The sequence below is a fragment of the Talpa europaea genome (assembly GCF_964194135.1).
Source record: "Talpa europaea genome assembly, chromosome: 1".
Lineage (NCBI taxonomy): Eukaryota > Metazoa > Chordata > Mammalia > Eulipotyphla > Talpidae > Talpa > Talpa europaea.
Window position 1 is genome coordinate 56,915,712 of NC_140073.1, and position 12,890 is coordinate 56,928,601.

Sequence of the window (12,890 nt, forward strand, 5' to 3'; positions counted from 1 at the left end):
TCCATATAACTGTTCATAGTAGTTATTAATTATTCTTTTGATTTCTGCTGTGTCCGTTGTGATTTCTCCTCCTTCATTTATTATCCTGTTTATTTGTGCTTTCTCCCTTTTTTCCCTTGTGAGCCTGGCTAGGGGTTTATCTATTTTATTTATTTTTTCGAAGAACCAGCTCTTGGTTTCATTGATCTTTTGGATTGTTTTTTTAGTTTCAATTTCATTTATTTCTGCTTTGGTTTTTATTATTTCTTTTCTTCTACTGGTTTTGGGGTTTTTTTGTTGTTCTTTTTCTAGATCTTTGAGCTTCGAGATTAGGTTGTTTCTTTGAGTTCTTTCTTGTTTCTTGATGTGAGCATCTATTGATATATACTTTCCTCTTATTACTGCTTTTGCTGCATCCCATACATTTAGGAAATTGGTGTCCTCCTTGTCATTCAATTCAAAGAATATTTTAATTTCTTCTTTGATCTCCTCGTTAGTCCAGTGGACTTCCAGTAGTGTGGATTTCAGTCTCCATGAGGTAGGAGAGTAACTTGCCTTCTTTTTATGGTTTATTTCTAGTTTGATGCCTTCATGGTCAGAAAAGATGGTTGGTATGATTTCAATCTTGGTGTATCTGTTGATGTTTGTCTTGTGCCCCAGTATGTGATCGATCCTGGAGAATGATCCGTGTGCGCTTGACAAAAATGTATACTCAGATTTTTTTGGGTTTAGTGTTCTATAGATTCCTGTTAAGCCCAAGCACTCTAGATCCTTATTTAGAGCTTTAGTTTCTTTACTTATTTTTTGTCTTGTTGATCTATCCATTGTTGATAGTGGTGTGTTGAAGTCTCCCACTACGTATGTGTTTTCTCTGATGTCTGTCTTCAGAGAGGACAACAGTTGTCTGATATATTTTGGTGCTCCTTCGTTTGGTGAGTATATGTTAATGAGTGTTATTTCTTCTTGAAGTATTGTCCCCTTGATCATAATGTAATGGCCACTGGGGTCTCTTTTTATCTTTTTGAGTTTGAAATCTGTTTTATCTGATATGAGTATAGCTGTTCCTGCCTTCTTTTTTGGTCCATTTGCTTGTAGAATTGTTTTCCATCCTTTAACTTTGAGTCTATTTTTATCTTTTGCAGCTAAATGTGTTTCCTGGAGACAGCAAAAGGTTGGGTTTTGTTTCTAATCCAGCCTGCGACTCTGTGTCTTTTTATTGAAGAGTTTAGTCCATTTATATTTAGAGTTAATATTGATATGTTAGCATCTGTATTTGCCATTGTGTTTGTCTTTCCTTTGATTTTATTTATTTATTCTTTTAATAACTTTTTTTGGCCTTCTTTTGTTGTTATTCATCCCTCTGAGGTTCTGGCTTTAGGACTCCTTGTAGTATTTTTTGGAGTGGGGGTTTAGTTTTAATGAAATTCCAGAGTTTCTGTTTGTCTGGGAAGGTCCTTATTCTTTCTTCATAGAAGAAGGAGAGCTTTGCGGGATAGAGTATTCTTGGTTGGCATCTGTTTTCTTGGAGTCTGTTGACTATGTCCCTCTACTCTCTCCTTGCCCTTAGTGTTTCTTCGGAGAAGTCTGATGTCAGTTTGATTGGTTTCCCTTTGAATGTTATCTGTTTCTTCCCTCTTGTCAGTTTCATTATTTTTTCCTTGTCTTTGATTCTTGGAAGATTTACTATTATGTGTCTTGCTGTATTTTTCCTTCCGTCATGGAAGTTTGGTGTTCTTCTTGCTTCTTGTATATCAATTTTCAGCTCCTTCTTCGCATTTGGGAAGTTCTCTTCAATTATCTCCTTGAATATTTTCTCTGTTCCTACATCTCTCTCCTCTCCTTCTGGGATTCCTATAACTCTTATATTTCCTTTCCTCATGGAGTCAGATAGTTCCCGAAGTCTTTCTTCGGTCTTTTTCCTTCGTACTTCTCCTTCCTTTTCTGTTTTAGTTCTTTTTATTTCTGTGTCTTCAAGAGTACTTATTCATTCTTCCATTTCATCTATTCTGCTTTCATTGCTTTTCCTAGAGTTCTTTAGCGCCTCCATTAATTCTTTGATCTCCTGCATCTTTTATTTCCCTCTTTAGGGACTCAATTTCATTCTTCTGGTCATTAATTATTTTTCCCTTATCATTGTTTTCCTTTATGACTTCTGTCATTTTTTTAATCACAGCAATTTTAAATTCTCTATCTGGAAGGCTCATAAGTTCTTCCAAGTTACTGTCGTTGCAATCTGGTAGATGGTTTTCTTTTTGCTGTGTGCTTTTTTGCTGAGGAGTTGCTGGGTTGCATGTGGTTTTTCTACTCCCTACTGCCTGTTTTCTAATTTGCCATATTCCTTGTGATACTGTGTTGCTGGTACTGGCCGGCATCTTGGGCGACCTTCCCAGCTCACCTCAGGCTCCTCTGGGGGACTTCTGCTGGTTTCACACAGTCTCCACCAAAGAAAAGTCCCTGCTGCAAATGCCGGTGCCAGGTATGCGCTCCCCTGCACACCAGGTCTGCCCCAGCGGTGGGTGCCGCTTCCCTCTGGGCTGGGACTGCAGGCTAGAAGGCGCCTGGCATGGGCAAGCCTCCCAGCTTACCTCTGGCTCCTCGGGGAGCCTTCTGCTGGTTTCACACAGTCTCCACCAAAGAAAGGTCCCTGCTGCAAAATGGCGATGCGGGAACGCGCTCCCCTGCACGCCTGGTCTGCCCCAGGCGTGGGTGCCGCTCCCCTCTGGGCTGGGACTGCATGGGCAAGCCTCCCAGCTTACCTCTGGCTCCTCGGGGAGACTTCTGCTCCAAATTTCCCTTTTTAAGACATCAAATGAGTCAACCAAATTCAAGTACTTATTGAACTTTTACTAGGTGCTTTCCACAGAGTAACAATAGTAACAATCTTAAGTTTATTAATGTATTATGTATCAACTTTTTTATTTTTAATTTTACTGTTATTCCAGAAACATTGGTTTGCAGTGCTGATGTGATTTAAAGGTATAGATCACATTTTCAAGTGTATTATCAATATACACCCACCACCAAGGCACCCATAGACCTCTACCATATTCCATTTTGTCCCTACCCCACTCTGCTCCACCCTCTCTTTCCTTTCTGGTTTTGGTTGCCTCACTGTTATTGTCAATTTTTTAGATTTTGTTACTGATTTGGTTTTCCCTGACCCACTAACCAGTATTTATCTTACTCTTTCAGGCTTATTTCACTTAGCTTGATCTCTAGCTCCCTACATTTTGCTGTGACTGGCAAGGGTGTATCTTATTTTATACTTGAACATAATACCATTGTGTATGGTCACCACATGTTCCTAATCCATACATCTGTCTTTTGGCACATAGATTTTCCATAAATTGGCTATTCTAAATAGTGCTGTGGTGAACATGTGAATGTGTGTTTCCCTTCAAATTAGTGTTTTTGTATTCTTTGGGTAGATACAATAGAAGTAGAATTGCTGGATCACATGGTGAATTATGTATCAACTCTTATGTGCAATTTATATTCTTCATGGATTGCTAGTCACTTATTATCCAAAATGTTTGTTTTGGATAATGCCACTGTTTTAAAAGACAATTGAGAATTAAATGGTCAGTACTTTGGAATTTAGTTCAGTCCAACAAATGTTGAACCCGACCGTGTGCCAGCCACTATTGTAGACACTGAAATTAACAGAGCTGTATGTAGGATATATAAAAGACATATAAACCTTCTTTCATGAAACTTATAGTCTTTTAGGGAGACACTAAAGAAAAATATGCACATGAGAAAGACATAAAAGAAGGTACAGAAGCTGCAAAGAGGATGGAATAATTATTAGGGATTATTAGTTTCCAAAGAAGTTGATAAAAAAAATGTGGGTTTTATTTTTGTGTGTGTACTTATTTCAAAGGTAATACATGTTTATCACAGAAATTTTGGGAAAAAATGAGAACATCAAGAGATACAAAAAACATCACTCATAACCTCACTAAAAAGAGGAAACTTTGTGTTTACATTATACTGTATATTCTTCATTTGAAACCACTGGACTGATGCTGAAGAAATAATGCACATGATGAAACAAAAACACAGCGGCCATAAGGAGGAGCAGTAATGAATTGCTAGGGATTATTAGTGAAGCTTTCCTTGCATTTACAAAACATGTATTTATGCTTATACTTCAAACATAAACACTTCTTAAATATCATATCATACGCACCTTTGTTACGCTTAACAATAAGTGGTGAAAATCTCTCCATGGCTTTAAATATTCCAAAATGTTAGCAAATGATTGAGCATTACCTCACTGATTAAACCTTTTATTTCTTTATTATTTTTTAGGCAGTTTTTTTTTAAAGAGTTATTTATTTATGCATACAAGAGCTGAGGTACAGGTCAGAGGTGCGGGGCTGAGAGGATTCACCAGAGACATAGTGGGGAGAAGAACAGGCAGATTGACTGAAATACATTGCTGAGGGGAGCAGTGGGCGAGACAGGAGAGGTTTGATATGCCATGAAGGCAGCTCCCTGGTGGGCAAGGGATTGAACTGGTGCTGCAGTGGCTGGGACAGCTTGACAGTGCTGTGTCTTTAAACCCTGTGCCAGCAGGGAGGCCCCAATACTAATCTATTTAGAAAAGATGAATATTGCCTTTAGGGGCAAAATGAATGGATCATAACTTGATTGTGGTTAAGTGAAGTAAGTCACAAAGTAAAAGACATTTATTAGATAGTTTCATATATTTTATGGAACGTAAATAACTAAAGAGCATAAACTGGCAAAACACAGCATAGAATTCACAGATTCTGAGGGGAAGGAAGAGGTGATAAAGGTGACAAGGTCATAGGGCATTGGCGCTGGAGGTCTGGTGCAGGCTGAGAGAGACGTGTGCACATATGGAGGTGTGAGATTGCACTCCCAAAAGCATATAGTTATGTAAATCAGTAAAATTTGAAAAAATACCAGTGGTTACATTAAGAAATGGCACAGAATCACCATCTTTTTAAATCTTCATCTTTCTCTTGGGATTTTACACATTGTATTGCTTCTAAAATGTTTTATGTTTCTTTCTCCTCTTCATGAATTTTGCAATATAACTTTCCATTTATAATTTAATAGCCCCTTTTGATAATTTGCTCTAGAAAATGACTGTATTTGAAAACTAAGATGCTTTAAGAGAACTGGAAATTAAGAAAAAATTAATCTGCAGATATCATAGTTACATTTTAGAGATCAATAATTTTAACATATGTTTAGTAATTTATACTCACTAACTTTATAACCAAGTCTGACTTTGAATCTCTATTTTCAATTAAAAGAAATGCCATGTGGAATATAGATCCTGTAGAACAAAGTATGAAACCATAATAGCAACAGTTTTTTTAAAAAGGTTTATTTATTTATTTATACAAGAACCAGGGTATAGGCCAGAGGTGCAGGAGGGTGAGAGGATTCACCAGAGCCAGAGTGGGGAACAGAACAGGCAGACTGACGAAATACACTGCTGAGGGGAGCAGCGGGCAAGTCCGGAGAGGTCTGCTGCGCCATGTGGGTAGCACCCTGGCCAGGGATCGAACTTGTACTGCAGTGGCTGTGGACAGCTTCATTGGTTGCATAATCACTTGCGCCACCAGGGAGTCCCTAAACCTTTTATTTAACCAATATCCTATTTTATATTTGTATTTTAGTTATTTTATGAATAATATGATAAATATTATTACACATAATTCTTTGCACCTGACTGAATATTCCATAAGACAAAAACTTTTAAAAAACATTGAAAAAAAGTATTATTTATTTATGCATACAAGAACTGGGGTTCAGGCCAGAGGTGAGAGGATTCACCAGAGACAGAGTGGGGAGCAGAACAGGCAGACCGACTGAACTACACTGCTGAGGGGAGCAGTGGGTGATTCAGGAGAGGCCTGCTGTGCCATTGCTCCCTGGCTGGCCGGGGATCAACTCGTGCTGCTCTGGCTGGTGATGACTTGCTAGCCATGCGTCTTTAATCCCTGGCAGGGTAGCCCCAGGACAAAAACTTTTAAGTAAAACTTTGGAGGTAAGTGATGTCCATTTTTCATGCCATTGATACACATTACTGATTATTTTCAGGAATGTTGTATCAAGTTATATTTCTTAGTAACAGAGGGTCTGCTGTGCTCTCTACAACTGTTAAAAGTGGACATTGTATCCTCAACTGGTTCCTAGTTATCACCCAGGGTTAAACCAAAATTGTTCCCATGGTCTGCAAGGGCCTGCTTGGTCATTGATATCTCTCCTAGTTTTACTCATTAATTCATCTCCAGGTGGTCATGCTGAACATGGGCATCTCCCCCACCTCCCACCACCCACTATAAGGATTTTGCACTCATTCATGTTGCCTGGAAAGCCTTTTCCATCAGGTGTCTGCACTATTATAACCTCACTTTCTCTTTTTTTTAATAAGTTTTTTAATTAATTTATTTATTTTTATAGAACCATGTTTTATTTATTTATTTGTTTGTTTGTTTTGTTTATACATGCACTGGGTACAGTCAGAAGCGCAGGAGGGTGAGAGAATTCACCAGAGCCAGAGCAGGGAGCAGAGCAGGCAGAAGGACCAAAGTACACTGCTGAGGGGAGCAGCAGGCGGCAGGACAGGTCTGCGCGCCATGTGGGACCCTCCTCCGGTGGCTGGGGAGCAGCCGGGGATCGAACCGGAGCCGCAGAGGCCGTGGGCAGCTTCGCAACCCAGCGCTCAACCGCTGCGCCACCGGGGAGGCCCTAACCTCACTTTCTTGAAGAATTTACTCAAAGGTTACCTTCCCACACTGAGAACTTCTCTTTAGGCCATTCCCTTTAGGCCATCCCTCCAGTATTGCGTGGTTCTTATCATCATCATGCAACTATAAATTCACTAGCTTGTTTTATTGGTTGTCCCCATCAGAATGTTATTTCCACAGGGACAGGAATTTTGTCTGTGTGTTTGTGTTTTGTTCCTCACTGCATTGCCCATGTCTGGAACAATGCACACAGTTAGCCATTCGATACATTTTTGTAGAATGAAGAAACTTTATCCCCACTTCATAGGATTGATAACTGACTCTCTGCACGATTATTCGGTTTGTCTAATCCAGTCAGCCTGTAAACAAAGAAGGTGGAATTCAAACCCAGGTTTATCTGAAGAAAAGCATAAATTCTTTACCTCTGTTTTGAAGGTTCTGAAGAAAACAACTGAGCTTTTTCTCTCATATTTATACTTGCCTCTAATTGCCATTGCTGTAGAGGTTAGACTATGTCAAACATTAATTAATATTTTTATAGCGTATCACCTCCAGGTTGTCTAAAAAATGACAATGGAATGAAGCCTAAGAGCTCTCCCGACCCTGGTTGCCGTGGTCATAACAAAGCTGGACAGGTACAGTGTCTTCAAACAAACAACATTGAATTAGAATCTTCCCCTGACTTTTGTTTCTCAAAGATAGTTGTGGAAATCACTATTTCTTGATTATAACATATGGGTATAATTCAAGTAGTCAGGACCCCAAGCTGAACTGTAATAAATCTAGTCAAGATCTACTAGTTAGAAATAGGATTGGGAAGTCTCTGATTTTCAGTTGTTATAAACACCCTGATTCAGTGAGAGTTTAGTACATCCTTGAACATTGTGGGAGCCCTCTCTGCAAATCTCATTTTGCTAATTGTTGATAATGCATCCTTTTATATATTTGCCTCTTAATACACCCCGTCTTTGAAGCACTTGTGAAGGGAGTAGGAAGGCAAAAAAGGTACAAGGCAGAAATTAATTCATCCTGAAACTTTATGTGTTAGGAACTGTGTTATCTGTGTTTGCAACGAGCACAGCGGAATACCCCGTTGTACTACAGTGAGGAGAGGCGGAGAAGAGAGATAGACGATGAGCAGATTATACAGCAGTATCAAATATGGAAGGACCAAGAGGCTATCTTCAAACAGCAGGTATTCAACAACTCAATTTGAGTGTTTAACATGGGCCAATAAAACATGATATAATTCCATTTAGACTTTTAATATATGTCTGTTGTGTAACTTACGAAACCATGTTCTCAGTACTGAACTAAAACCTGGAATGTCCAAGAGTTTACTACTACTGAGTAACACTGGCATGAATATCATGCAGCTGAATGTTTGCTTATGTCATCGATGGTTCTCTGCATTTGGAGTGATTTCAAGCAAATGAAGGCAGAATGACACATTTGCATTTTCTCTATCCTGATATCTATGCTCTACAATAATTGACCCCACTGTCATTCTCCGTATCTGAGATATCATAGTTATTTATGTAAATTTCTATTCCTTCTTATGATCCCCATGGAGGTCCTGGTGCTTAAAGTCCAAGAATAGGAAATAAAACACATTCCTCAACCCACTTATAAGTGGTGAAGACATCAGAAAGTACTATTCCCCCCAAAAGGCAGGTTTCTACTTGGATGGATTATTTTAATGTAATATAATTAACATTTTTAAAGACTCGATTTCAACATGTTTTTTTATTTTTGCAAAGATGAAAAATCTGGCTATTAGAGAACAGAATAAAAAAAATGCTGCCTATAATCTTGGAGTTGCTGAAGCTATGAGACTCCACAAGAATGAGAAACGTAAATTTTATGTAAGTCTTCTCAAAATTTTTATTGCTAGTAGCTGCCCCATCGGTGAATATTTGTATTTGCTTTTTGTATTACAGGTTGTGCTTTTTTATTTCTGAGTACTATATATATATATATATATATATATATTATTATGGTAATATTGGTGGACAGCATTCTATGTGATTTAGAGAAACAGGTTCTTAACTCTTCACATGTGTGTCATCACACCACACCCACTACCCAAGCACCCATAATTCTCTACCACAGACCACTGACTTCCTTCCTCTAATTCCCTCCCTCCTCTGCAAAATATGAATTCTGAAGCCATATTCCTAGAGTTTGTTTTGCTTCAGTTTTGCTTGTTCCTTTATATTCCACAGGTGAGTGAAACCATCCAATATTTATTTTATTTTTTCTCACCTACTTCACTTAGCATAATCTCCTCTTGTTCATCCATGTTGCAAATGGCAAGATTCATGTCTTTATAGCCAAGTTGTGTTCTGCCATGTATGTAGACAGCATCTGCTTATTCCACCCATCTGCTTTTGGGCACTCATCTGTTACGTTTTCATAACGTGGCTATTGTAAATAGTGCTGCAATGAACAAAGAAGTGTATGTAGTGCCTCATATTAGTGTTTTAGCACTTTTTTTTTTAAAGATTTATTTATTTATACAAGAACTGAGGTACAGGTAGGAGGCGTGGGAGGGTGAGAGGAGTCACCAGAGACAGAGTGGGGAACAGAACAGGCAGATGTACCAAAGACACTGCTGTGGAGCAGCGGGCAAGGCAGGAGAGGTCTGCTGCATCATGTGGGTCTCTCCAGGGCCGGCCAGAAATCGAGCCCATGCTGCAGAGGCTGCAGACAGCTTCACAGCACTGCGCTCAACCTGCTGCGCCACTGGGGAGGCCCATTCTTTGCATAAATACCAAGAGGAGAATTTCTGGATCATAAGGAATATCTATTTTTAATATTTTGAAGAACATTGATTCTGTGTTCCAGTCTACATTCCCACCAGCAGTGTAGAATTGTTCCTTTTTCTCTGTACCCTTGACAGTATTTGTTGTTTTTTGGTTTTTTAATATGGACCTATCTGATAGGAGTGAGGGTGAGATCTCATTGTGGTTTTGATTTGCATTTATCTAATGATAAGTGATGTTGAACATTTTTCATGCACCTGTTGTCCATCTGTATGTCCTTGGAGAAGTGCCTATTTAGCTCTAGTGCCCAATTTTCGATTGGGATATTTGTTGTTTTTGGTGAGTTGGATGAATTCTTTGTACATGTTGGCTATTACTCCTTGTCAGACACATGATGTGCAAATATTTTCTCCCAGTTGGTAGGATATATTTTCAGTTTAATAATAGCTTATTTCATTGTGAAGAAACTTTTTTGTTCCACATAGTCCCATTTGTTTATTTTTGCTTTGGTTTTCCTTGCTGTTAGAGTCAAGTTACCAGATGTATCACTGGAGTCAGAATTGTGGAGTGTTTGCCTTTGTTTTCTTCTATAAATTTCATGTTTCAGGTACTATTTCCAGGTCTTTATTCCATTTTGACTTAATTTTTGTGTATGCTGTGAGAATGGTATAGTTTAATATATGTGTATATATATATTTATATTGCAATATGACTGTCTGATATCCTACACAATTTCTTGAAGAGAATTTCCTTCCTCTATGTATACTCTTGGCTCCTGTCCATTTGAGTGTGTGTGTATTTTTAGGATTTTTATTCTATTCTACTCATTAATTGATGTATCTTTTTATTTTCACACCATACTGTTTTTTTTTTTTACTTATTTTAGTTATATGATCATACATAAAGTAATTCTTACTTTTTACCTCTTAGATTTTATCAACCAAATAGAGTATTTTATTTTATATATTTTTTACAACATTTTTCATTTTTGCACAATGTATGTATTTTCATCTTGGTTATAGTCCCCGTACAATTCCCATCCCCCTTGTTTTGATCCTACCTCCCTTCTCCTTCCCCACTGTGTGTCTTTGGTTTATAGTTGCTTGTTGCTTGTTGATTTTGATTTTTACATTATTATAAATAGTCTTTTTCCTGGTTCCTTATTTAGGTTTTCTAGATTCCTGCTATGAGTGAGACCATCTGGTATTTTTCTTTTTCTTTCTGGCTTATTTTGCTGAGCATGATCCCTTCCAGCTCTATCCATGTTGCTGCAAATTGCATGAATTTATCTTTTTTGATTGCTGAGTAATAGTCCATTGTGCACATGTACCATATCTTCTTGATCCAGTCATCTATTTTTGGGCATGTGGGTTGTTTCCATAGCTTAGTTATTGTAAATAGTGATGCTATGAACATAGGGGTGCAGTTGCCCTTTTGAACTAATGCTTCTGTGTCCTCTCGGTAAATACCTAGGAGTGGAATTGCTGGATCATATGGAAGCTCCATCTTTAGCAGATTGAGGAATCTCCACATAGCTCTCCATAGTGGTTGGACCAGTTTGCACTCCCACCAGCAGTGCAGGAGAGTTCCTTTTTCTCCACAACCTCGCCAACATTTGTTGTTGCTAGTTTTTTTAATATGTGCCATTCTCACTGGTGTAAGATGGTATCTCATTGGAGTTTTGATTTGTATTTCCCTGATTACAAGTGATGTTGACCATTTTTTCATATGCCTGTTGGCCATTTGCATTTCCTCTTTGGAGAAGTTTCTTTTTAGCTCTTCTGCCCATTTTTGACTGGGTTATTTATTTTGTTTTTGTTGAGTCTCTTTAGCTCTTTGTAGGTTTTTGTGATCAGTCCTTTATTATTAGTGTTATGTGCAAAAATTTCTTCCAGTCGGTGGGGTGTCTCTATGTTTTGGTTATTGTCTCTTTTGCTTTACAGAAGCTCTTTAATTTGATGTAGTCCCAGCTGTTTATCTTTGCCTTCGCTATCACTGCTTTGGGTGATGTGTCTGTAAAGATGTTACTGAAGTGCATGTCATGTAGTGTTTCACCTATATTTCTTTCTATATATATTTTATGGTTTCAGGTCTTATGTCTAGTTCTTTAATCCATTCTGGGTTGGTTTTTGTGCATGGTGTGAGGTAGTAGTCAAGCTTCATTCTTTTGCATGTAGTGACCCAGTTTTCCCAGGTGTAGGTGTATAAAATTCGATAAGCCCAGGTTCAGAAGGAGTTAAGCACCTGCTTTGTAACTAATTTATTGTTTTTAATCATTATGTGCCTGTTTTATTTTGGCCTGAATACATTTCTGTCCATACCATCATTAGGTAATCTGACACTCTGGATATAGAACTAATTAAAATGTATTTTCTTTGTTCATCATCAAACATTCATTGACCTCTTATGTATTGGTAATCAGGAAAACAAAGAGGAATACGACCTAGGTCCCCCTCTAAAGAAGTCTCATGCTAGTGGGGTAGATAGATTTAAATGGACATGAATATGGTGTGTGAGCTATGATAAATCTTTGAACAGGGCACTATATGAGCAAAGAGGAAAGTCATTTAACCCAGACCAGAGATCTGGAAAACTTCCTGTTATATGGGAGTCAGGTAAAGATGCAAATGTTGGAAGAAACTTCCAGGCAAGACCAGCAGGGAAAGGTGGTGGGAAGTTACAGTGCTTTTGAGATTTAAGCATGATCTCTTATTCCTCTTAAGTTCCAGATATTTATTACTTCTCACTTTGTATCTCCTTTTGATATACTTATAGACTTCTTACTTCTAAAGACCAAAACATAACTTATAAAAATATTTATATATATATTTTACATCATTGTTCATTTTTGTATCATGTTTGATTTCTCTCTCAGGTGTAGTACCCATAGAAGTCCCACCACTAAGTCACCCATGAACCATTGCCATAGTCTCTTGTGCTCCTCCTGGCCTTGTTTTAATCTCTCTTCCTCCCCCTCCTCTGCTGAATGTCTCTTATTTATATTTTCCTGCTAGTTTTGTGTTTTTTTTTTCTTGATCCCTTGTTTGGTTCCCCTATAGTCCTCCTATAAGTGAAACCATATGATATTTTTCTTTTTCCTTCTGATTTATTTGACTGAGCATAATTCCTTCTAGCTCCATCCATGTTGCTGCAAATGGCTTTAGTTTATCAGTTTTGATTGCTGAATAGTATTCCATTGTGTATATGTACCACATCTTCTTGATCCAGTCACCTATTTTTGGGCATTTAGGTTGTTTCCATACCTTAGCTATTTTAAATAGTGCTGCAAAAAGCACAGACGTGCAGGTTTCCTTTTGAATTAATGCAAAACATAACTTTTTACTATCTTCCTCACCTTGTTCTTTTCTCAACCTTATCATTTCAGTAAGTGGCATCACTAGGCAGACAGTTG

At 38.1% G+C, this 12,890-nt stretch overlaps 1 protein-coding gene across 1 annotated transcript in view; it reads left to right on the forward strand.

The window, feature by feature from the left end:
- The window catches only part of CCDC81 (coiled-coil domain containing 81), a gene marked incomplete at both ends in the record, with an annotated part of 54,310 nt that overhangs the window by 17,203 nt on the left and 24,217 nt on the right, over positions 1 to 12,890 (forward strand). Inside the window, 3 exons of the mRNA XM_084251120.1 lie at positions 7,255 to 7,348; positions 7,762 to 7,908; positions 8,474 to 8,578. Of these exons, the coding sequence (XP_084107246.1) occupies positions 7,255 to 7,348; positions 7,762 to 7,908; positions 8,474 to 8,578 (346 nt within the window). The remainder of the gene's footprint in view (positions 1 to 7,254; positions 7,349 to 7,761; positions 7,909 to 8,473; positions 8,579 to 12,890) is intronic.